The 26,674-nt window shown below is 40.9% G+C and overlaps 1 protein-coding gene across 2 annotated transcripts in view; it reads right to left on the reverse strand.

Moving 5' to 3' along the window:
• Nucleotides 1-21,691, reverse strand: part of TXNRD1 (thioredoxin reductase 1) — a 41,755-nt gene extending 20,064 nt beyond the window's left edge. Inside the window, exons 1-5 of one of the 2 annotated variants that reach the window (XM_064154811.1) lie at nucleotides 21,598-21,691; nucleotides 6,866-6,975; nucleotides 4,564-4,686; nucleotides 957-1,029; nucleotides 725-844 (exon numbers count right to left, since the gene is read on the reverse strand). In XM_064154811.1, the coding sequence (XP_064010881.1) occupies nucleotides 725-844; nucleotides 957-1,029; nucleotides 4,564-4,686; nucleotides 6,866-6,975; nucleotides 21,598-21,673 (502 nt within the window). In that variant the 5' untranslated portion in view covers nucleotides 21,674-21,691. Of the gene's footprint in view, nucleotides 1-724; nucleotides 845-956; nucleotides 1,030-4,563; nucleotides 4,687-6,284; nucleotides 6,330-6,865; nucleotides 6,976-21,597 lie in introns of those variants that run through there. The other variant, XM_064154812.1, reaches the window with a different exon arrangement.
• Between the last annotated feature and the right edge of the window lie 4,983 nt (nucleotides 21,692-26,674).

Raw genomic sequence — 26,674 nt, forward strand, 5'->3', positions numbered from 1 at the left:
TTATCTTTCAGGCTATGAGTTCTTTTTCCATAGCAAACCTTGTAATTCTCAGAGGAAGTTTTTCACAACTCAGTCATCTTTGTCTTACTCCTTTTTTTACTCCAGGGTAACTATCAAAATTCAAAGAATTTTATCAGCACAGACAACGTGAGAGGTCATAGTGAAACAGGTATGACTTAGAATATGGAAAATGTAGACCTACTGCATTATGGAGAGTTTTCTATTGACATATGCTGTGAGCAGATGACATTGCTCAACAAAGACTATGCATCCCTCCATGTTCCTCACTATAGAATGATGTCCTAAATAAATACCAATCCTAGAAATATACACATTAGAGGCAAAAAAAGTACAATTCACATTCTTATGTAGTAGCAAGGCAGAAGGAAAGGAAAGCATGTCCTTGCTGACATTATGAGGACTTTTCTAACAGGGGACATCCTGAGAGAGTATCCTTAGATATTGTGTTACATTCAGAAATGGAGTAGTACCTTTATTCACACATCAATATCTTATCAAATACTAACATAACAAGAAGCTATTAATAAATAGGTCAAATGCTGCAAGGCAAGAAGCCCCATGGCTTTAGATGTGAAAAGCACTTGGGTTTATGTCTAAACTCCCTGAAGTTGCCTACATCTAGCATATGCTTAAGTGTGGGGAAAAAACCCTCTGGATTCTCAGCACAAATGACAAAACTGAAAAAGAAACCACTCTCTTTTACCTTCCTCTGTAAATTGCCATCCAAACTTGCGTGCATCCTGCAAGGCTTGCCCCAGTAAAGCTGCCTGGTGCATCAATTTTTTAGGTATACAGCCCACATTTACACATGTTCCTCCAAGACCTGAGAGAAAGGAATAGAGTGTGTTTCTCAAGAGTGTGTCTTATCTTCAAGGAGAATCACAGTTTCTGAGCAAAGCTGTTTTATAACAGGTTTGCAATGAAGAGAAACTTACCCCATGAGTTTCCCAGAGGTGTAGGCTTGACAAAGTCCAGCACTAGTACTTTCTTTTCATATTTGGCAGCCTCCTGCAAAACAAAGTAAGTAAAATGTGTATGTAAACATTAAAGGTTAAATTTGGAATAGATGATAACATCATGCAATTCTGAAAAGCTTTGTGACTTTTAATTAAGTAATAATGAATGATTTGTAAGGGAACAGTCAAACAGTCATTAATCTTGTGCATTAATCTGTGCACTCAGCAGGAAAAAAGATTAAAGAAAAAAAATAGGTATTCATTCCACTGCACAACAGCATAGCATCACCTGGTGAATCTGGGATGAATCTGGGAGTCAAAGCTCCACTTCTCACTCCAATACTGTCAGCTTCTTCACACTATTTCCCAACATGCTATATACTTTGAATCTAGTTTAAAAATTTTCATTAATCTAGTGCTGCTTTCAAAGGTGGTTTCTCAAACATTAGTTTGAAACCACACCACACAATGACTTAAGCAGTCATGTGGCCAAGAATTCATAGAATCAATCACAGAATCAACCAGCTTGGAAGAGACCACCAAGATCATCCAGTCCAACCTAGCACCCAACCCTGTCCAATCAACTAGACCATGTCACTAAGTACCTTATCCACTCTTTTCTTGAACACCTCCCGAGACAGAGACTCCACCACCTCCCTGGGCAGCCCATTCCAATGCCAATCACTCTCTGTGTCAAGAACTTCCACCTAACATCCAGCCTGTAAATCCCCCAGCACAACTTGAGACTGTGTCCCTTTGTTCTGTGCTGGTTGCCTGGCAGAAGAGACCCCCCACCTAGCTACAGCCTCCCTTCAGGTCATTGTAGATAGCAATTACAACTGTCCTTATCCAATCTTTCTTCTTTCATGGAGGGAGTGCTCAGTTTTGAGTACAGTCTGTAGCTGTCAGGAACAGCTTTTGTTCTTCAAGTTAGTCAACCTGTGGAAGTTGCTTGTTGTCAGGATGTGCATATGTCATCCAGACTAAGAAAGTGATGATTTATTTTATTAAACTGAGAAGTTTCATTAGCAAATCTACAATCATGTGTAAATGATACCGGGAATGGTAATTTCTATATTGAATCCATGGTTTCCTGTATGCTTTTATGAAACAGGGAAAAATTGACCACAGTAATTGGTAATAGAGAAAAACACATAGTAAGCACTACATAGCTGAGAAACAACAGCAGATTCCTCCATAAGATGTAGCAAAATAACTTCAGCACTTGGAGTAGCCACAATTGCGCCACATCAGATGATGAGTTTTTAGACATGTAAGCAACAACAACTATAGGCACAGGATATTACCCTAAGGCCTTGGGTTTGGGAGGAGCTGGACAGCCTTCAGCACTGTTACCAGTAATACTTGTTAATCCAAAGAGCTGACAATCAGGATTTAAATTTTAAATGTACCTCACTCTATGCAAAACACAAATAACTTCAAACAACGCAGGCTGTAAACACCTCTGGAAAAGATTAATGTACTGGATTTCTGCTTCCAATAAAGGTCAAGGTTGGCCAAGAAGCCAGTTTCTATCCATTAGCAGTAGCACCTCTGAGAAAGTTCCTCAGAAAGCCCCTTGGGGACTAACACTCCTTTATAATGACAACTCTTAGACACAACTCCAAAGAGGTTTACTAGTGTTAGCTAAGCAGAATGCATGGATTCCTAAGCTTATCCTCAGCTATACAGTCACATAATACATACAGCAGTGTGTTGTCACCTCAGTAGAAATCACAAACTGATACAACAACTTCTGCAGAGCCATGCATCCACAGTAACAAAACCTGCCCTTAAGGCTTTCAAGCCTTACAGAGTTCAGCACAGTGCCACATGACCACAAGAAGGGTGCTTAAGGCTGGAGCTGTTCTGTGCAAACTGATAGTACTGGCCTGGCACTTTGGCCTTGGTCTACAGCTGGGTTGCAGATTCAGCTTGGCAGTGTTGGGACTCATTGTGGAGGCATGCCTCCAAAGTAAAAAGCTGAAAGCACAGTACAGAGAGGAAAAGGAAGACACACACAAAGCTGCTGCAAACCTGACTGCAGATATCTGGAACTTGATATATGAGCTGTGTAGTTCTGGATTTTTTCCCTTTTGTTTTGTTTCAATTTGTAAAGCACTTTTTGTTAATTCACAAAATTAAAGAAGCCAGAAGCTTATGGGTGTAAAACAGCTTCACTTGAACTTCATGAAACTTATTTGAAATACACACATTATTAGTGATAGTGAAGTTGACTTTATTGATCTACCATCTTCTGCTCTACAATCACTTGAAAACACTAAGAAGTGAAGTATTTTATATACCCAGTTGAAGGAATATGGCAATTTATATTCCTAGGTACACACTTTCTCTGTCCCACAGCTAAAAAACAATGCAGTAAATATCACTGCTGTGGAAATTTCAACAGATGGCTTTTTATTACTGCAAACTGGTTTTGCATTACTGCAAGCTTCATTTTACTCGTGTTACTCTCTCCTGTGTCCTAAAACATCTTCATCCTCTGAAAGAACAGGGCCTGCTTCTCTTTGCAGGTTCTAAGAATTCCTACAAATCTTATCTTCAATGCTATACCATGACAACAGTGCCTCTACTGATGGGAAAGCAGTGAAGTACTGAAATAGACTACAGACATATGGCACATTACAATCCGCCACTCAGCACTCTGTACTCTGCCATTGTAACAAAAGTTCTTCTAAGGGACCAAGGTTCGGTGTGAATCCATTGCTAGGCTGAAATATTTTCTCCTCCATTACTCAATGACTTTCTTCATTTCTTGAGAACAAATGAAATGCCTCCTGTCTGGAGGAATAATCCAGGTCTTGATCAATGAAATAGGTTTATTCCAAGGAATGCTCAATTCTCTTCTAAATAGCGAACTCCACTCCAGCAACAAGAGGAAAAATGTGCCTCATTATTTATGTAAAGGACAGTTACTGACTTGCATTACATTTCAGCAAGCTTTAGATATTTGGAATGATAACTGCAAGCTGGTATATTCTGTGCCTCTATGGATTCTTTCAATTAATTCTAGATATGCTTCTAAAGGAAACAGCCTAAACAAAAGTGACCAATTAATTGGCCACAGGAAGAAAGTACAGACCCTAGAAAAGAACGATGAGACCCTAACTCTGCTTGATCTCCATCTATGCACCTGCATTAGCTCATGAATCACAAAGGCTGCCCCACTGTCAAGAACTAAAACAACATACAAAGCTACTTCTGATTTTACTTTCAGATAAAACCAGAAACCCCTGACTTTAACTGAAAACATTTTTAAGCTATTAAAATTTAAATTTTAATTCAACTACTAATAAACAGTTGAAATACCTCCTTGTAGCATCATCTCCTATTAGTGGGGAGCAAATTCCATGCTATTAAGAAGTATGTCATGGTATTTTTGTTTCTCTTCTTCAGAATATAAGGAAACAAATACTGTATAACTGGGGCTACCCTCAAAAAAAATCCACTGATGAGGCAGAAATGTTATCTTCCTACAGTGCTGAAGTCACCCCTATCCAAAGGGCTGAAGATGTCACCCACCTACTTACATGGGAAGTACAAGTCTGTATTTTCTTTGTCATACCTTAGCAGCTGCCAGGCCACCTGATCCCCCACCAATGATAATGAGATCATAGTCATAGGAACGTGGCACTGGTGTATGGCTGTTCATCTCCAGTGGTTTCTGAGCCTTGCCTTCTGTATTTGTCTGAACAAAGAAAACAATCAGGATTAGGGAACACTGAAATACTACCCACAATGCTCAAAATCTACTATTTTCAGTACCAAATACGACAAGGGAAAACAACTGCATCTGAATTTTCTGAGGTGTCTGCTTTTAATTAGCTTTTTCAAATTTCATCTTCTTCATCCCCCCTTGAATAGTTCAATATCTACTAGATACCGAACTATGAATTTTCTTTTTTCATTGGTGCTCTTTTTCCTTGCAGAGCTAGTTTTCCACATCAGTGTGACTCCAGAGCCTCCCTATGCTGTGTACTCCAGGATCAGATACATTACTTGCTGACAAAGGTATTCTAATAATTTATTTCACTCTTTTCATCCTCCCTAGACTTTCCTAATTAGTGTTTTTCCCCTCCTCCTGCACATATTAGCAGGAAACTAGAATAATCATATTCAGCATTGTAATAATGTGCAATTACCAGCCTTACCAACTCACTGAACAGAACTGAGTGAAGAAAGCAATTTCTGAAAACTACACTTTTGTAACATGCTTATGTTTATTATTGTCTTGGTTTAGCATTCTAAACAGATCAAGTGTAATCAAACAGATCAAGTGTGATCACTGCAGTTTCACGAGAGATTCTTTTTCTTTCTTAATCAGATGACTAGGGGCATAGAAAAACAACCCTTAAGTCTTAAAATGCATTTTGACAGCTAAATGTAACAAAGAATGCTGCACTGCCTTTGTATATTCTCTCTACAATGAGCCCTTCTACCTAACTAGTGAAATTCAAATTTATCAGGCCTTTGGACCTTCAGAACTTTGGGGCTGCTAGCACAATTTGTGTCTCAAACTGCAGGCCAAGATCTGCAGTGAGTAAAAATTAGATTCCTCAGATAATGGAAATTAGTATCAATCAAGGTCATAATATGACTTTTAAGACCAAAAAAGTAAAGAAAGAAACACATATTTGGTCACTTTACAGCTCTGAACACGTTCAATGAAGTGTTTCTGTCTGCCTAACTAGGCAGGACTTGATTCAGTACTCTTGCATAGTCATGGCAGATAAAAGCAAAGAAAAAGAAAAACCAAAGAAGGCTCCTTTCTTTTTTCGTCTTAATTTTGTTTTGCATTAAGCAGCCCTTTCTACTCAATCCATTCTACTGTTGCTTTTCTCTGAGGCTAGGTTATTCCCTCTCTGTAACTGTTAAGTGTCTACCCCAGAGACCTCTGCCAGCACAGCCATACTCCTAAAATCCCCTCTCCCTCCAGTAAATTACACAGCACTGTCAGGAGAAATTAAGAGTCTGTATCTGCCTGTAGAAAGTTACCTTTTAATAGCATTTCATAACTCAGGGTAGCATGTTAATAGTAAATAAAAAAAACCTAGAAAACACTTGCATCTGTTATAAAGACATCCAAAAATACCTCATCTTCCTTCCTCTTCTCTTGCTCCACCACCCCAACATGAAGCCCTACCACTGAATCTACTTTGTGTCCATTTGGTTCCCCTTTGTTCTACTTTTATAATGTGGCCATTGGCCAGGCTCAAACTTTGTACTGCAATCAGAGTGAGAGTGAAAAAGGAGCATATACTGTATTATGAGATGTACTTTACTCACATTTAGTGACATTGAATCAGAGACAGCATGCCATTCTTTTCCAAAGCACACCTTGTTTACTTGGTGGCAATGGGATGGTGTGAACCTTAAGGGCAGACCAACTCCCAGAGAGTCATCAGACCCAGCTACCACCAAGAGTATCTTTACAATGCAGGTAAAGAAACCACAATACTTGCTCAGGAAATTTGCTTAGATCACTGCTTATATCATCCTACTCTTTGTTTTTTTTAAAGGCTTTGTATTTTCACATGGATTACAAAACTTCAGCTTTTATTCCCTATTGTTTGGTTAATTTCTCATTAGTTCTACATAATCATTGTTAATGAAAACATTAGAAGCTTGGATAAGAGAAAGCAGATTAAAAACCTTCCCATCTGAAACTACTTCCCAGAACCTTTCTCCAAAGTGACCAGAACCCTTGTAAGATCTGTGTCCCATTTATCAGGGGAACTTGTCCATGACCATGATCCCATCCAGAGAATAGATCTTCTCCATCCTTCTTCCAAGAAACACAATTAAAAAAATTAAGCCTACATTCTTACAAAGCTAAATTACAGACATAAAATAGTATCTCCCCCTACCTTTAAAGTTTCCTCATGATGTCCTGTTTTCTTCTCCTGTACAAAGCCAACTGGATGTGAAGTTTCTGTTGTTACTTCACGCTGCCCTTCTTGCACCTTCTGTGCTGCCTCTGTGAAGTAAAAGAACAAAGTAAGGTAGTGCCGGGAGAGACGTCCTTTATGAAGGCTGTGCTCCTCAAGCAAAGTTGTCTGGGGGAGTGGCCTGGCGGCCTCCTTGCTTCCTCCTCACCAGCATGCCTGTCCCAGGGCAGCGTTTCCTAAGGCAACTGATGAGTCATTTGCAATGTTAGCATGACTTGCTATATTTTTTCCTCTTTAATAAAATCCCATATGAGAATCGGTTAAGATTTTAGTGCTTTCTGCCCATCTAACGATATGCTCGGGAGGAAGCAAGGAAACAAGACTTGCTGTGGCTAAGACTGAAATTTCAGTTTTAAAATAAAACTATCATTTCTACCTTTCTTGTCCAGAAAGTGATTTTCTTCTTCTGGTGTGCTGGGGTTTTTTTTTGTTTTGTTTTTGTTTTTTTTTCAGTCTTCACCTTATAGTTCAGTTTTTAAAGTACTTATTTTTCCTTTGCAATTAGTTCCCTGAAAACTTCTTTCAGTTCAATTTATTAATAGAATTGTTTTTCCATGCAGCTCTCCCCCCCTCAAATAATTTCTACCGCATGTTATTATTCATACTACGAAGTTCTACAAACAAATGTCTTCAAAAGTCTGGGAAATATTTGTTTACCCGTTGATCATTACTGATTTCATATATCCATATATCTCCAATGGAAAAGGTGAAGTATATTACTGAAAGGAAAAAAAATCAACATACTTAAATACCATTGCTATGCCATTTGATACGACATGGAAAAACAAAGAAACAAAAAAATCTAATACTTGATTGGAAACCATTATCAGCTCTGCCTTTCTCCACATAAGTCTGAGTTATGTTAAGCTTAATTTCCAATAAATAGGTCAGGACATAGTTGTCTGTACTTAATCACATACATGCTTTGCACTGAAGGGCCAGCATTAATTAGCAAACGCTGACAGGTGCACATAGTTAGACAAACAGCCACACTGGATGTGTATACATTCCCTGGGCACTCAGCCCACAAATCTGAAGAGCATTCGAACAAATCACAGAATGATAGGCACTGGAAGGGACCTCTGGAGATCATCTAGTCCAAACCCCTCTGCCAGTGCAGGTTCACCTACAGCAGACTGCACAGGATGCTGTTCAGGCAGGTTTTGGATGAATCCAGAGATGGAGACTGCACTACTTCTCTGGGAAGCCTGTTTCAGTGTTCTATCACCCTTGAAGTAAAGAAGCTCCTCCTCATGTTTAGATGGAACTTCCTGTGTTCAAGTTTATGCCCATTATCTTTTGTCCTGTCACGGGGCACCACTAAAAAAAAGACTATCTCCATATTCCTGACAGCCACCCTTTAAATAGCTATAAGAATTGATAAGATCCCCACTCAGTCTTCTCTAGGCTAACACTTCCAAGTTTCTCAGCCTTTCTTTGTAAGAGAAATGTTCTAGTTCCCTAATCATCTTTATAGCCCTTTGCCGTACCCTGTCCTTGAATGATGAAGCCCAGAACTGGACATGGTACACTAGATGAGGTCTCACCAAGGCAGAGTAGAGGGAAAGGAGAACCTCTGTTGACCTGTTTGCCATACTCTTCTTGATACACCCCAGAACGCCATTGGCCTTCTCAGCCATAAGGGCACAGGCAAGGCACAAATGCAGAAAGGCAGTCATTGAAACTTGGACTGTAAACCTATCACCTCTGATTTCTTCTCTGAAACTTGGTGACAAAATCCCTTTATCTCAGAACAGTACTGGGAAGAGTACTTGCTGATGTTGACAAAGGGATTTAAAGATCAGAGCAGAATCATTACACAATAGTTAATAGAAATATTAGCGCTGGGTAATACTTGGCCTATTTTAGCTTGGAGAAGGAGTGAACGAATTAATCTATCCATATGCACACACACATAAAAAAAGAGAAGAACACCAGTTTTGTACACTGGTCATAATCTTCATGAAGGAGAATTTTATCTTCAGTGTATTACCAGTGCTACAGTCCTGCATGTACCTGAAGCAACTAAAGCCTTGTATTTATTCCTATGACAAGTTTGAACAACCTCAGGAATGTTCACCCCAAACTCTAACTTTAATGAGATAAAAATCTAGTTATTAGACAACACAGGCATTTATATAAACATCTCTAAATATTTTCAGGTAGGTCTGTGCTAGAGGTGCCCAGCCTTAGCAAAAGGCCCAAAACACAAAGGTAACCATAACCTCTGGCAGAGACTTGAAAGAGTCTGTATGCAGGCTGCTGCTTCTGCTAGGGGCCTCTCCTCTGTTGGGTTGGGCAACTTGCCACAGGCAGGATGACAAAGCAGAAAGTGCTCTGTGCATCGCATGCTTGCTCTCCATAAAATTCCATCCATTAATGGCATTTCCAAGAACCTGCAGACCTGGTGAATCACCCTTTTCTAGAAATCAATCAGCAGATACATTTTTTTGCAGAGTGAGGCTGCTAAGGAGAAGCTGGACCACTCTGGACAATCTTCAGAGACACAGTGGTTAGGACACGACCCTCTCTGCCTGTAAGCATGAGCATTGCTTCAGAAGCCTCTAGCAACTCACAGACACTGCAGGAAGATCCAGTGAGGCTCGTGCCCTGCACTACCACCATCTTTAAGTCTCAATATAGATGGTGGCTATTGTGCGCCACCTCCCCTACAACCTGTCAGGCGCTCATTGACACAGGATGAACTGATGTAACAAGTTGCTACTGTCATAAGGAGGCAAGCCTACTCTGTCCCACCTCTCTGTTCTTCTTGTTGTCTGCATACATGGTACCAGCTCTGGCAGCCAAGAAACCCTTACATGAGCTAAATCAGCTCACTAACCTAGGAGAAAATGAACCCAGAGGAAGAAAAGATGTAAAGAGTTTCCCATCAGCCTAGCAAGTTTTGCCAGCTCAGGAAAGGATACTGTGAGCACCACAATCATTGCCAGGCAGAAGGGATACCCATACAGACCAACAGAGAGGAAGAGGTAGCAGTATCCAGCAAAACCCTCCACTTCCTTAACACCTACCTAAAGCATTTCTGAATCAGACTGCACTGTCTCACTGCCACTTGTAGAGAAAAGAAAATCAAATAAACACAGTGAAGCAACTATGATTTTTTTAATCTCTATCTTTCCTTACTGGGAGGGAACTTCCTCACAAACCAAAGTCCTTCCTGGTACTGAGGCCTCTGAACTTTTGACTGTTGTGTAACGTCTGGCAGCAGAGAAAAAGGCAGCAGTGATTGGTTTCAGAAGGCCTTGACCAGGCAGGAATACGACCAACCCAACACAACAGACTAGAGCACCTCTGCAAGCAGAACTGCTCTGGGACGAATATCACCTTTCTCTGCAGAGGCATCTGCCCGGGGATTCAAAACACTGCCAAAGCAGGGTGTGGGGACCCACAGAAAACAACTGCCCTTCAAGGCTTGCCATGAAGGTCCATAGGTGGTGCTTTGTGCTGGTGTGAGGCTAATTGGGATATTTTACTGAGAGAATTAAATCCTTAGCTGCGAGAAGAATGAAAAAAAAACAATAGTACCCTATTTCACTTGTTTTTTTTTCTGAGAAAGACAACTAGTCAAAATATAGGTAAGGCACTCAACTCCTCAGCACTCAGTTCTGTTCCTTCTCTCTGGCAGTCTGGTCTGTGTGGTTGCATTTGCCCTAACTCTTTAATCCAACCTAACCCTTTTTCCTCTAACCTCCTTGTCATCTTTTTGACATCTCACCTCAGATCTCTCCAGATTTATCACGTGAGATATACAGGGACTGATATGGTTATTTCTGAAGAGAGGGAAAGAGGGAAGGAGGGGGAGGGGGTTTGGGTCAGGAGGCTCCTGGCAATTTGATTGTTTTGGGAGGGATTTTCTGTTTCTGTATTACTTTTAACTTGTATATAAGTGTAAATATTTATGTATATTGTATATATATGCTTGTAAATCACGCTAACCTGTAAATATAGCTTCATTTCTTAACTGCCAGCAGGCTGAGTCTAGTCTGGATGATTTTCTTAAGTGTGGGGGGTGGGTAACTCCCAAGCCATCACATGCTTCGCTTATTTACCTAGACTTTATTACAAAGGAGGATATTATCAACAAGAAGAGACTCCATATTTTTGACACAATGTAATTTTAGAACAGCTGTCTCTACTCGAGTAGTTCAGAAGATGCCCCTAATTTTGTAAATGCCTATGAATAAGCATGTAACTTGCTTTACACTGTTATCTTCAGGCATCTTTTAGGTGGAGAAACTTCCATTTTTCCTTCTCATAGGTTTATTAATTTTTTTAACACAGGTCACTCCTTCCACCACTGCATAAACTCAAACATTTAGAAGTGACAGTAACAAAGCCATTATAACATCCAGACTATGACAAGGGGCAAAAAATGGAGCCTTTAAAATGCACCCCTCCTGGGTGTGCATTAGCCTGGACTATAACAGACTCACACTGAGAGGCTGCCTTGCAATCAACCGAAGTGACAAAACTCCAAAGGAAGGGAAACCTATGGCAGGATGCAGGGAACTATGAGACCCTCTGCAATTGCCTTTGCCCCAGTAGGAATCACAACACATCCACACTTCACTGAGGGCCAGGATCACTGGGTGGAAATTAAAAAATAACACTTATAAAATGTACTTTGGTGTACTTTGATCTACCTCTTATGTTCATTTTACACACATGGTGTAGCCTTACAAGCTAATCGAGAAAGCAACGGAGCAGGCTATTGTAGAGGACACGTCAGGGCCCGCTCAGATAAGGGCTGCATGTGCCGCACTCTACAGATCCTGGCCAAGAACCACTGGCACCTTTGACAGCACAACCTAGCACAGCCCTGTGGCTAATCCTTTCTTTCCAAGTGCTGATTCAGCAGTTGGCTGCCCTGCCAGAGGAAATATAAAGATAGCTTAGAGGCACATTTGCCTCCTCACCTGAACTCAGCCTAAGTCTGAACCCATAACAAGTCAGTAATATTAACACAGGCCAACCTAATACAATTTACACACAAAATTCAGTGCTCAATGACAAGTGCTGTTAATCGAGAGTGAACCACTTATGTTGCATAAATGCTACTTCTGAAAGCTGGTATATAGGAGCCTTGAATCCTGCAGTCTACACACAGAACAAAGATGCATGTTACACCCAATTACAAGTACCTCTAGCCTTCTCTCTGAAATTAGCAACTTGCCCTTCACTATCCATGTGTAAAGCATCATGTGTGATCACTGCACAGCAATCGTAAATGTAAAATCTTTACTTTCCCTTGTAAGTGAAGAATATTAATAAAACAAAACCCAGATGGTGAAAAAACCTACCTCAGAGCCTCTTTTGCACCTACTTATATAAGCAGAAGCTTGCAACAGTTGTATGTAATCCATATGGTTCAAACTTTAGGCTAAAAGGCAACAGAGTCCCACAGTAAGTGCAACAAACAAAAATACTTCACCAATACCACAGAAACACACTTTTTTCCCCCCAGAGATAAAGGCTGTTTTTTCCCTAAAGAGTCTCACTACATAAGCAAGCACTGAGGGAGAAGTTAAGAAAGACTGATCTACGCACTCACTTCTTAAGACTATTTGTTTACTTATGTTTGGTGCAATTCAAGTGAAAAAGAACTTCTGAGCATTTGAATAGTTTCTTCAATTGCAGAGGACACAAACATTAACAGATGAGACTGAATAGTGAAACCACTTTCATTCTTTTCTCCCTGGATCATGGGTCTATTTTATTATCTACTGGTTTCCCACATATGCAGTCTTCATGTACCACGTGCATAAGACCAGAAAATAGGCTCAATGCTGTTCTGGTTCTGCTAGTGACTTGATTACATATTGCTGAAATATCCAAAAGGTGTTTAAGTTTCTGTAATTATTGTGACAGGAAGCATTCCATCAGAAAGTAGATGCACAGGTTTTCTGGGCATTATGCTCTCTCCATGTCTGACCAAGAAGCTCTTAAAACCATTGGTGAGTGTTATTTCATTCATTATTGTATTTTTCTTAGTCATCCTTGACTACTGATACAAATCAGAACAGATCCAAACCAGGCCAAACTTCAATAAGAGACTGGTTGTATAATTTGGCTCACTGACGTCCTTTTCTATGCTCATTTCCTTAAGCCTGCCAAATTCATCAACAAATGTGAACAGGGTGCATACAAAGTTTGATTCTGATTCGCCATCCAATTCAAAACCCACCAAGCTTCAAGACTGACAAGTTCCAGAATAAGTGCATTTTCCTAAGAAATCATAAGTTTTCTGAACTGTGTTATTGCTTATATTTTATTCAGTGTGTTGCTGCAAAGTGCTTTAGTTTTCATTCTATTCTTGTTAATCCGCTTTTCATATCTAAGAGCTTAAGGCTTCTTGCATTTAAATAAAGCACAGCTTGAATGAATATTCCACATGACATGGCATAACAACTACAACAACAACTTTATGTACTCTCCTTCGATTAGGTGCAAACAGAAACTGGAGGACTCTACTTTGGCACAGATTTCTGTAAGAGAGTCCTGGACTGTAGTCCATAGTGCTACTCCAAAAGACCGATCTCCATCCTCATGAAAACATGAATTCCTTTCTAACACAACTATTTGAGTACAAAAGGCATTTTAAAGTGTTTTTGCAAGTGATAAAACATGTAGGTATAAATTTTCTTCTGGGAATTTTCAAGCTAAGTGTTAAGTTTTCTAAGCCAAAGGAAAAAACCTTCAGTGTTCTCAGCAACTCAAGTGCAGTTAACACATGAAAAAGGCAGAAAATGACAGAATGTTTCACAGCACTGCTTTCTCAAAGGACAATAAAAATCTACTGAGAACTTTTAATCTGTCCTCTACAGTGGAGCAGGAATCACAAAACCAAGACAAGCCAAGTAAGAAATACTGACAGGGGAATGACAAAAGCCAGATCAAATGACAGACAAGCTTTGAGGTGACATCTGTCTAACGGCCTCATTCAAAGATCCCTACAGCAAGTAGAAAAGCTCCCATCTAAATGAAAGCCATACATAACAAAATTCACTCCTTTCAGCTCAATTTTCTAATGAACATCTGGGAACCGACTCAGCAAAAATCCTTCAACCAGCTTTTCAGTCTAGACAGGTCAGCACTCTGTTTTGAGAGCTGCAATCCACTGCCTTTGCATCCAAGAAGAATGAGATGAGTTACCAATATAGGGCAAGAAGCTTAATGCTAAAATATCTTCTTCTCAGCCTTTATATGACCAGGCAGTCAAGTTCATAACTTGTCACATACTGATAATCTGCAAAAAGGGTTCTGAAACCGGCCTCAGTTCCTAGTTCCTGGGAAAAGTAGTAATTACTACTTCTAAATATCTGTGTACCTAACAAGAAAATCCAACTATAATACAAAAAAGCATTTTGCTTTAATGATTTCAGCAGGTTTGTTAGGAAAAGGCCTACAAGATGTGTTTCTGACATAATAACAGAACTTGAAATCCCAGTCCAACAAGAGCTGGGCTTTCTCACAAACTTCCCTACTAGTGCTCTCACCACCAAAGTCCTCAGCATTACCAGACAACTGGTACTTGCCTTAAAAAGTCTTCAGCCTTTGCTCTTACGTAATTGTTTGCAGTAAATCACATAGGAATTAGCTGGGTTGCTCTAATTAGCAATAGCAGAATTGTTTTCTGTGAGCACATCATCACATATTGACCTAAACTATTTCTAGAACATTTGTAACACAAACTTTATTCACTTAAGCAGAACAAGTTGTATAAACAAACAAAGATAAACTTCAGATTATCTCTTTTTCAGTAAAAAAGCAAGTAATGCTTTCTTTTACTACTTCCATTTTATTTCATGATGAACTACATTAACTAGATTATTAAAAACTTAATATAAAGCTTCTCAACATCTGGAACTGTAGTAAAAGCTGCAACATCTCATATAAGGATTTAAAAGCAATCTTTACAGAAAACATCATCTTACAACACCACCAATTTTAACACAGATTTTTGTCTACTCCCTTCAAAAGTTGTTGTTGGTTTTGGTTGTATCCATACTAGTATAACACTTTGTCTAATACCTGTAGATGCATCATGCTCTCAATGCCATCCATACTGGCTCACCCCTCATTTAGGATGACCTAAAAAAGCTGAGCTTCCTTGTTTGTTTGTTTTTCTTGAAATTCCTATGGCAAACACAAACCTGTGGCTCTTACAAGCTATGTATAATTAATACTCTCATGATACTTTTCTTTTTTCTGGTCAGAAAATAAGAGGAGGAAGTATCACCAGCCATACTGGTTCAAGTGTGGCACCTGAGGCACACGGAGAGCTGAAGCAGTACTCAGAAAACCTGGAACAGGATCTCCTGGTGCTGCTGCTATTAATTAGTTCCTACCGCCACTGGCCATACCTTTAATGTTTGTACCACAACTAAAGCCATTTATTCACTCCTATATGTCTCTGTAATCAGGATTGTGTTTCAGTCACAGAGAAAATGAAAAGAGGCAGAAAACAGCTCACATACATTCTTTTTTGTCAAACAGGCCAGTATTAGAAGTGAACATGCTTAAATGAAAATATGCTTTCTGCAGGTGATCTCCCAGAGTGGACCTGAAGTTTAAGACAGGTACTCTACCATGGAGAGTACTTGGGTACTTGGCTCAGAGGCCCATATCTTCTTTTTCCCAAACAGTTTTGGAGCTTTTTTTAAGACAGGGTCCAGAGTAATCAAAGTTTCTTATCTCTGAAATATAAAAGGACTTGGGTGGAACAATTAAATACTGCTTTGTGGCAGCCCAGCAAACAATGACATACCATTCGTACAAGATGAGCGAAGCAGGATAATCTAACAGAGATCATCAGCTTCAAAGAACCACAGAATCATTTTGGTTGGAAAATACCTCTAAGAATATCAAGTCCAACCTCTAACCTGTCTTGCCACTTATGTGATACAACAAGCCAATCTGATGCATACAGATTCTGACAAAGGTCTAGCTGGACAGTGTTGCGAAAGATGGGTGAAAGCAGTAAATACATGACACTTTTGTGAGCTAGAATTACAAAGACACGTTTACTCTGCGTCAGGCAGTGCAAACAGCAGAGGAGTTGAGGAAGTTAAGAGCTTCCTTCCCACCATACTTGGGATGCAACACCAGGACACAGGTAAAAGAAAAAAATCAAGCCAAACACGACTTTCTTCTCCAAGCAGCTGACTCAACAAGTAACACAGAAGACAATGTGTGATGACATCTCATTTGTGGAATACTTTATTTAACTTTCATTTCATTACATAAACCCAGTTCATTAGCAGATTCTTAAGAAATGTTGACTACATCATACTAAGCTACTGTTATTTGCTATGGGAACAGAAGTACTGGCATGCTTTACTTCCTTTGCATTTCTGCTCATGCAAATGAGGGTGCTGTGTCAAATAGCATTGTTACAGACAAAAATTACAGAGGACATACCACAAATGAGTCCAAGTACATAAACAACAGCATAGGACACACAGAGTACAAACAGGAAAGGCAATATGCTAAGGAAGGCAACAGCTGTGAGATTTTTGGGAGAAAAATTAGATGATAAAATCAAACTGAACATGAGGAAAAGATGGCATCAGATATAGCTTAGCAAGTTAGAGGATGGCTCTGTGAGGAAGACCTACAACACACCATATTCAGAAAAGGAAGATACCACAAGGTATGAAAAATATGAGCAAACACTGGAAATTAATTTCACAGGAAATACACAAGTCAAGATGCTACAGACTAGAAACCAGCTGCATTACAATAGGCGGGTATCAAAAAGCAGATATCAAAAAGACATCAAAGACAAAACTTTCTCAAGAGACAGTAGTGGTGAAATGTACTCTCTTTAAACCAGTGGAAAAGGAAAACTACCAATTCAGCATAATGAATAAGCCATGGTGCACAATTTTATCTGGTGTTTGGGTTGGTTCCTAGAATCACAGTTAAACAACAGTGAGACATCCTATCAAAGGATGTCCAAGATAGGTTTACTGGAGGAGCAAGCTTCAGACAGGAACAAGAGATTAAGTTTTGTCATCAAGGAAGTCGTGAAAGTAAAGAAACCTTAACAATGGACTGGAAAAAAAAGGAGTCAGTGCCACACACTGTGAGGGCCAAGCACTATTCCTGTTCACAGGACATGGGGCAAAGCACATAAAATGCAGCACAGGAGGTTCCACCTCCACACAAGGGGGAATTTCTTTACTGTAAGGGTCACAGAGCACTCCCCAGAGAGGTTGTGGAGTCTCCTTCTCTGGAGACTGTCAAGGCCTGTCTGGATGCGTTCCTCTGTCACCTAAGATAGATTGTATGATGCTGCTCTGGCAGAGGGGTTGGACTCGATGATCTCGCTGGGTCCCTTCCAAACCCTAGCATCCTGTGATCCTGTGTAGAAATCAGGCAGGTGCATAACTGTTACCAACGGTAATGGAAGAAGAAGGGCCACCATGACAGCATCTCCCACTTGGCTCTTTTCCACAAAGAGTGCTATGACACATCTGTTATTACTACACTTGAGCAGTTAACATGTAATATCATCAAAACATTTGCAGGAAATACTGCAAAAATAAAAATATTTGTGGCCTCATTACTCAGACATTCACCACATGTAAATGTCAATACTATTTAATCACTATCAGTGTTCATACTGCACCGCAGAAGTAGGACCACCAAAGTGGATCCTCTGTTACCTCACAGTTACGCTGAATTGAGAGGCTCTCAAATTAGGACTAAAATGAGGAGCAATAACTTTAACAGTACTTGGTTAATTCACTTTGTAGAATCCACCACAAATTTCATTCAAAGTCTACTATAACTTTCCAGGCCAACTAGTGAGCGTGTGCCATGTGCAAAGTGCCCATTCCTGAAAATTGCTGAGTAACTTCAACTTAAATGAAACTCAAATTCAATTGAGAACACAGACACACATACAATTCCAACTAGAATGAGGATCTGGAAAAAAAGCAGTACTTGAGGTGATATCACAGTATATTCCCACAGAAACAAAGAGTATGTTCTATATGGCGAAAGTTGCAATCCAGGCAATCTTAATTCTGAGATGATTACATTTAGCCTCTTATTTTACAGCTTTTCTTTTTCTCATTAATCCTCTCTGTAGCAAAATGCATGTTTATAGTGCAGAGATAAATTGACCAAAAAAAAAAATCAGGAAAAGCATAATTTTCTCAGTTATTTTTAATTTTCATGCCTTTACACCCACAAAACGTCATAAATACTGCAGACGCAAAATGCAATTGTTAAAGAATGCTATTTGAAGATTGTAGGACAACCTTCAAGAAAGCATGAACTAAGGACAGGAGAATGTATCTAATAAGCATGTTATGCAAAATATATATGTATTTAAGCACATTATCCTTTCTACTTTTTCCTGTGCTAGCCATCATTTTCCTTGCCAGATCATTGCCAGCTTGCTACTGCTTTTTAAAACATCCTAAGACCTTGTAGTGAATCAGTAACAGAATTTATTATTCCCATTGATAAAATGGGAATAAATCCAGAGAGTAATGAAGAAATTCTTACAGCTAGGAAGGTGCCTATTGCTTCTTCCTACTACACACCTAAGTTTAAATACGCCTTGTCGCAGAGATGTATGTAGATACATAAAAATCCCAACCCACTGTTTGGTATGACCAACTATACAAAGGAGTGAAATTGAGATTGTTCATGTTTCAGATTCAGCTAAACAATAATCAGCTTATTTGAATTATGCTTCAGCTTTAAGATAAACTACTTAGCTCTTTTCTAATTTCTGTAGTTATTTGGTGTTGATCTACTATTTAACCTCTTCAATTGCACCCACAACCCCTCTCATTTCCTGTCATTGACAGATATTAAAAACTTTAACTTGTTCCTTCAGGAAATGAATACTAGGTTTCAGATAACAATCCACTGATATGCAACATCCCAGAAGCAAGCCTGCCTAGATGCTGAAATATAAACCTTGGTGTCACAGCTTAAACCAACTTTCCTGGATAAGTACTTTAGGATGTTGCCAAAGTTGTACAATGGGCAGTAGAAAGTCGCAATGTCTTTAATTGAAAAACCAAAGGTACAGCAGAGCATATAAACAGAAGCTTGAACAGCATGTTATGTCATTCAGCCTGAGTCAGTTTCACGAGGCTGAAAAAACTTGTTAAAATGTAGGCCTTGTTTATGAGTTTGTGTCAGCAGATCACATCGTCATTCACAGGAGCTACGTTTGGAAGTAATTCCACAGCAATTTACACTGCCCCAGACTGTGGTACCACACCTGCCCAGTGTTCAGCATCTGAAGCTACATGAGGAATTTCTTAATCAGAATGTGGTAGTTGCAGCATTAGGTAAGGGAACTGCTGGGGTTTAACCATAACTGGTCTCTGGGCACTGCAGTGCCTTGAAAGTACAGGGACAACTGGATTCTACTGACAGTAGTTTGAGAGTTTTTTTCCAGTCCTTCCTGCTAGGGTCAAGGAATATCTAGTGCTTCCAATGCCAGGCTTCTGACCCAAAAACTGGAATACTTTACGTTAGTATAAATTGAAAGAGACTAAGCAGTATGGAGCCATAATGCTAAGTCTATTTCATGACTTTTAACTTCTATAAACCTCATCCTTCCCAACTTCTGCTGTATTCTGACCTTATACAAATTCTTTCTCCACAGATACCTTGTTTGTGAAGTCTGAGACAATTTCCATTGTGCATTGTAAGACTTGAAATATTATATAATACCCTGAAACTACCAAGGTGCTTTAGCATCAATATTCTCAAATTATTGAATACATACAAATATTTTTAAAAGCAGACTCTTTTCCCAAAGGATTTGGTTTTACTTAAAACAGTCCTTCAGTAATAGATCACAGAATCACAGATTCATAGAATCATAGAATGGTCTGGGTCGGACGACATCTCCAAAAGTGATTTAGTTCAAACCCCTCTACAATCATCAGGGGCATCCTCAACTGTATCAGGCACTGAGAGCTCTGTCAAGCCTCACCTTGAATATCTCCAGCAAAGGGGCCTCAACCACCTCCCTGTGCAACCTGTTCCAGTGGTCCTCCATCCTCATAGTGAAGAACCTGCTCTTAACACCCAATCTAAATCTGCTCTTCTCAAGTTTGAAGCCATTGCTCCTCATCCTATCACCTATCGCCTTTGTAAACAGTTACTCTCCATCCTTCTTGTAGGTAACCCTTCAGGTACTGGAAGGCCACTATTAGATCTCCCCACAGCCTCTTCTAGCTCCCTCAGCCTGTCATAGTAACAGAAGTGCTCCAATCCCCTGACCATTTTTGTGGCCCTCCTCTGGACCCACTTCATCAGGTCCACATCTTTTCTCTATCGAGGGCTCTAGACCTGGATGCAGTACTCCAGGTGACATCTCACCAGAGCAAAGTGGAAGATTCACTTCTCTGGATTTGCTGGCAATGCATCTTTTGATGCAGCCCAGGACGCAATTTGCCTTCTGGGTTGCAAGCACACAGTCTGCTCATGTCCAGCTTCTTGTCCATCAGCACCCCCAAGTCCTTTTCCACAGGGCTGCTTTCTACCACCTCATCCCTTAGTCTGTATTGATAGTGAGGACTGTTCTGGCCCAGGTGCTGAAGCCTGCACTTGCTCTTGTCAAACCTCATGAGGTTCACCTGGGCCCACCTTTCCAGCTTGTCCAGGTCCCTCTGGATGACAACCTAATCCTCTGGCATATCTGTAACACCACTCACCTTGGCGTCATCTGCAGACTTACTGATGGTGCCCTCAATCCCACTATCTATATACTTGGAAAAATATTAAACAGTACAGGCACCAGTATGGACCCCTAAGGGACACCACTTGTCACTGCTCAGTGAAAGACTACATTCTAAGAGTGTTTTCATATACACAGAACTGCTGTACAGCCACAGATGTAAGCACAGGCTAATTTTCTGGTGTTACCTCAAGCTATTTCTCTTTTTTTTCCCCCAGGTCTTATAGAGTTAATACTACATCCAAGGAGCAGCAAAGACTGAAGTTCTAACTCCAAAGAGGTATAAAGCGGACAGTTGAAACACGAATTTCCCCATTACTACTGCAGCAACATGCCTCAGCCCTGGTAGAGAGAAACCATCTCCATGGCCCAGAGGGCCTTTGAACTCCCATGTAACTCCACATCTTTTTCCTGCCTCACCGAATACCCTTCGAGTAGCAGCTTTTGCCCTGAGAGCCAGCGCCCAGCGCTGCTGCCTACACACCCTTGGGGCCAGGGTCCCAGACCCTGACTCTGAGGACGCAGCATTTTCGCTTGCCCGTGTAGATGAGATGATACATACAGCCCTGCTCTTCCTCGCACCATCTACGATGGCCTCAAACTAAGCAAGGGAGGAGAAAAAAAGAAGCGTCAGAGTTGCCTGGGACCACGGAACTAAGACACGCAGTGACCTATAGTATAGCAACATTCAAGCTGTTTTCCAGAGCGGCACTCTTGAATCCAGAAGATCCACCTGAAGGTGCCCAGGGGAGGGGGCGCGCAAGGGAGGGAGGCCTGACCAGACCTTTCCAGTGTTTTTTACAGGGAAATCGGAGTAATTGCCGCCCTCCCGCACCGCTGCACTGAGAGCCCACCGCCCCGAAGTGCAACCACGCAGGTGCCTGCCCATCGGCAGCCCTTCACTGCCTACCTGCCGGCTCCCTCCGCTCGGGGCCGCCGTCGGGCGCTTGCCGCACCGCTTTGCTTTTCCGCAGGGCGCTACCCATGGCGCGGTTCAGCGCACGGCGCCGCTGCCGCTCAGCCGCAAACCCACCCCCCCGTCGCAGCAGCGCCCCCTTGCGGCCGCGGCCGCCCCTGTCTCCGCCCTCCCCCAGACCCCGGTGAGGCCAGTTCGGCCCCGTCGCCATGGGGGGAGAAGCGCGCGCCGAGGCGGCTACGGGGCTGGCGCGACCCCTTGCGGTTTCCGGCGCTGCGTCGGGGCCGGCCGTCGGCGCCAGGCCGGACTAAATGGAGATGCCCATGGGGAGCGGGCGAGTTTCACGCTAGAGTTGTTCCTCCGCTTTTCTTCCGTGAGGCGGCCAGCCAAAGGAGCGATGCCGACCGAGCACTGGCCAGGGCGCAGCCCGAAAGTTGCAGCAGGGTCGGGGAGAGGGGTCGACACTGCCGGCGGAGCCGCGCGGCGGCGGGGGGCGGCCGCTGCCGGTTGCCACCACCGAGCACGCCTGCCTGGAGCCACCTATGCGATGCTGGAATTAGGAAAGCAGTCAGGAGGTGTTTCGGAAATGTTTTGTTCTCACAATGACTGTATCATTCTAAGAAATCTAGACAGACAAGACACTCGGAACTGGAAGATTTAACTGCGTGGGGCAGGTCTGCTGAAATTTATCATGCTGCCCCCTGCTGGCCTCTCGACATTATTTGCCACGATCCCACAGTGCTGTCCAGCCCTTGGCCTCACTGTGATGGCAAAAGGAGCGCCTCCCAAGAAGGATTTCTGCCATAAACTGAAAAGACAGGGCATGATGAAAGCCACAACCCTATAAACCAGCAACAAAACTGCATGTAAATATCTGCTGTTACTGTTAACTCCAGTCCAAGCTTTCTTCATGTGCAAGTGTGACTTGTTAGACCAAGCATGGTCATTTATCCATATTCTCCCAGCAAATACTGACATTTGTTTGAAACGTTTTTAAACAAATGCTAAGCCAACTGTTAGTGATGCCGGTGGATGGATTCTCTTTACAGTTGCATACACTACTGGGCTGTACATTCTGTGAGTGTGAAGGCTGCTGTAACACTAACGTGTAGTAAACAAATGCACACTATGGAGTCAGGAGCTCTCAGTCCAATTCCTGACAGGACTATCAGGCTATTCTGGCCCTGAGTCACATTAAGTGTCCCCTCCTGTGCAGAATGTAAATGTCATGTCTAGTTATTCTTTAACCCCTTCTGAGCTGTTGATTGCTAGTGCTTTTAGTACAGGACCTCAACCATGTTGTCTCCCAGTACTCAGCCACAAAAATAATGATGAATGACAGTGGAGTGGAAGAAAAGGAAGAATGGGGTAACAAGATTGCACCTTGAGATTTAGGAGGCATTGCCTCCCCATCTTCAGCTTTGCTGCACAGAAAATGATTGCAATTTTTATTTCAGTTGCCGTATTACTCTTACACACTACAGTGAGTCTCCAGTGTCAGCTGGAATTCCCAATACCAAAAGCCCCCAAACTACAACTTAACTTCAGACTCAAAGTGGAAAAAAAGTATCTGAACTCACTGTGAGAATCCCCACTGTGATATTAGAAATTATGTCTTCAATAAAGGTATGTATAATGGAAAAAATATTACAATAATGAGGATAGTAATTGTTATGGGCATTCAGGGATTATTATTCAGTAATAAAGTTACTAAAATAATTTGCTGAACAAGCTTAGGGAAGGAACTCTATTCCACCAAACCCCAGCTCAGTACTTTCATTAAGTGGGGAATACCAGCTGGCAATTCAATCAATTTGAGAAGAATCGAGTTAAAAAAAAAAACAAACAAACTTTGGAATGCTGCCACTGTCCTTTAAATTGATCAGAAAGTTGAATTTTGCTCATTGTTTTGAAACGTTCTAATCACTTTTCCTTTCATTAAGAAAAAGGTCTTCTATTGCTGTGGTGAGGATCCACTGAAGCAACGGCAAATACAAAGTTATACAATTGAGATGTTTCAGAAGTTTGAAAACCAGTGCATCCAAAAATTATCCAGGATCTTTTATAAGCAAAGAATCTGTCAAAATCTTGATGCTGCAACTGAAGACTATCATTCATTTTCACCTTCTTTACCCCACTCCTCCTAATCCATTCCTACAGTTTTACTGACTCACATCACCTCTTACATTAGTTATTACAACTCCCCAAGTTAGTCATTACAGCTCCTCACAAACACTACTTATAAGCCAGTCTTTAATTAAAGCACTCCTGATCCTGGATTCTTAGAACATAACTCCATTCCCATTTCTAAAGCCTTCATTCTTTCTTGTAAATCACAGGTTGTGATCAATTCCAAGGTTGTACAAAACTCTTCCCTTCTGCCTGATTTATTATCTTGCAACATCATCCTTCTCCAGCTTTACCTACTTCTTGACTTTGCGTGCTTCTCCACAGAGATCTTTTGTTTGCTCTTACAGTGTTCTCCATGCTAAATCTTTTCTCTAGGCAGACCCAAATAATATCTGTCCTATTTTTATTTAAATTTTGCATAGAAACTATGCTTTTTATGAGCCTTATGAAAAGCCAAGTACGTACATTTATCTTCTTTATTCTTAGTTGACTGAACTGCATGCATGCATGAGGTCCAGTGCTGGACCACTGAAATGTACGCAGAATATGAGGACAAGAAGAATGGAAAGCAAATGGAAGATGATAGAAGAAAAATGAGTGTATTCCAGTTATTAGTAATGTGATCTCCTGATGCCTTGTCTGTATATTACATACTTTCTCAGTCTTTGCCTTTCCTCTGTGTTTAGAAAACACCTGACATTTCAATTTCTGCTGCTGTCCTCCTCAGAAATAGTCTTCATGCTGTCCTTTTCCAGGACACACAGAGAACAGTCTTTAGGATGCTAGGGCTGAAGGACATGCTGTGTCCTGTAATACATCCCTGGTACAGATACTAACTTAAACTCCTGTTGGAGTCAAAGATAAGTCTGTATTGAAGTCACTTGCATACTGAAAGTCTCTTTCAGTCCAACACCAAAGCACTGATTCAAATACTCTTTGGCCTTGTCTGTTAGTTCCATCCATGTGAAAACTTACTGCAGATCTTAAGAACCACTGTGTTAAGAAGCAAGACTGCAAAGACTGTCTCCTTAGAAATACCTTTAGAACAAAGGAAAATCTAGAAAATCTGTTACACTGCATGCTGCATCCTGTTTCAAATATTGGATCTTTATAAGGCACACACTGCATAAGCTATGAATGTTGAATTAAGAGATCAGCTGTGATAATTTGAATTAATGTGTAAAAAGTCTAGAAAATACTTGAATAACTAATAAAAATAGTTACGTCAAGACATTAACTGATAATGTTCCTTATATAGATGAAGGTGCTTCATCTTGAAATCTCAGTAAAGATATTTTCTAGCAAACACATTGTGTGTGTAAATGCTGCTGAAGAACACTGTAACAGATCTGTGATAATCTAAATGGTACCTCAGTGGGACCAATCCCTCATTTGCTTCTGAGATGATTGATTCACAGCTCCCTGTGGCTATTATAAGAGTGATCATTAAAATAATATTAGAATTTCTGTTCCCACAAAGATTTCTACATATTCCTTCTCTGTGTAAACAGGAAGAATGTCTCAGTAAATGAAGAGTCCAAAGTGCCATCTCCTTATAAAATACAGAATTCTTGGTGCTGAATACAGAATAAGACTGCATCATTAAAGATCAAACAGTCATTGCATTTTCAGAATATTGTTGTGATTGCAATGCCATCAGGCACTTTTGCAAGCTTAGATTCATCTTACCTTGTATGAGCCACCTAAAAGTTTGGCCTCTACTATAAGCTCTTGATCTAAGTTCCCTCTTGTAGCCAACAGAAAAAGACAGGTGTGTCCAGATTGTAACTCATCCTTCCACAAACACTTCTCAAGAGTGAGCCTATCCCTAGCACTTAGTGTGGACAAATTCAAGTGAGAAGAATTCCAGCTTTCTTGTTTAAGCTAACAGAAGAAATCTGTGTCTCTGCCTACACTACAGATGTGACAGTGTCTCTCAGTATCTTAGTGACAGTTAAGGGACACAGTTAAGATCTACCCAGTGCAACAGATTCTGCAAGAACAACTTTATTTTAGTGATGCTGCTCACGCAACAGTAACGTGTGCAGGCCTTTGAAACACAGCAGTTTGTAATGGCATATAAACACTTCTACAGGAAAGAAACTGCAAACACTGACAAGTGCCATAACATCTGGAAACCTCTGATACTTCCAGGAAAAGTGCTGAATTTCTCCAGTCATGCCAAGCACGACCATGTGGACAAGAGGTGAGAATATAAGCGTTATGAAAAAAAAAAAAAAAAAGTTCCTAAGCAAGACTTAGCTCTGTAGTTCTCCAGAGCCCCTGCCCAGTAACTCCAGTATATCAGCACTGACAGCCCCAAGGCTTTCATAACCTTAACTGTAATCAGAACTGAACTGGGCAGTAGCCCACATTTCCTTCCTTCCCATCTTCATCAGACCTGCATTCTGTGCTCCCTCTGCAGTACTCAAAACAGAGCCGTAATAGAGCCCAGGTTCTTCACCCATGGGAGATGTAGGGTTTCACTGCAAAGCCATTAAGCAGCTGCCTACTCTCTTGCACAGTAGAATTTAATAAGACATCTTTCAACATACTTAGGCTACTGAGAAATTTCAGTCCCACATGTAGCTGATAGTAGGAGAGACCCCAAAACATGTAACCACAGAATGCAGCTGAATGCAGATGATAACAAATCAACTCACATGAACACTTGCAAATGCATCATAAATTTTGACTATGCTCAAATTTTACTAGAGCTACCTAGTTTTCCCATTTTATATTTTGAATTACTTGCCATAGTTTGAACAAGCTAAATGATTTCATCCTTTTCTGTTTAAAATGAGCATTGATTCTTTTCCCCTGTGATGTGAAAAGAGCCAAAACCAATACAAATGTTTTTATCAAGGAGGCTGTAATGGCACAATTGCAAAGCAAGGCTCCTGACAGACTGAATCTCAAAACAAAGCAGAAAAGATACTGT

This window comes from Pogoniulus pusillus, chromosome 15, assembly GCF_015220805.1.
Source record: "Pogoniulus pusillus isolate bPogPus1 chromosome 15, bPogPus1.pri, whole genome shotgun sequence".
Lineage (NCBI taxonomy): Eukaryota > Metazoa > Chordata > Aves > Piciformes > Lybiidae > Pogoniulus > Pogoniulus pusillus.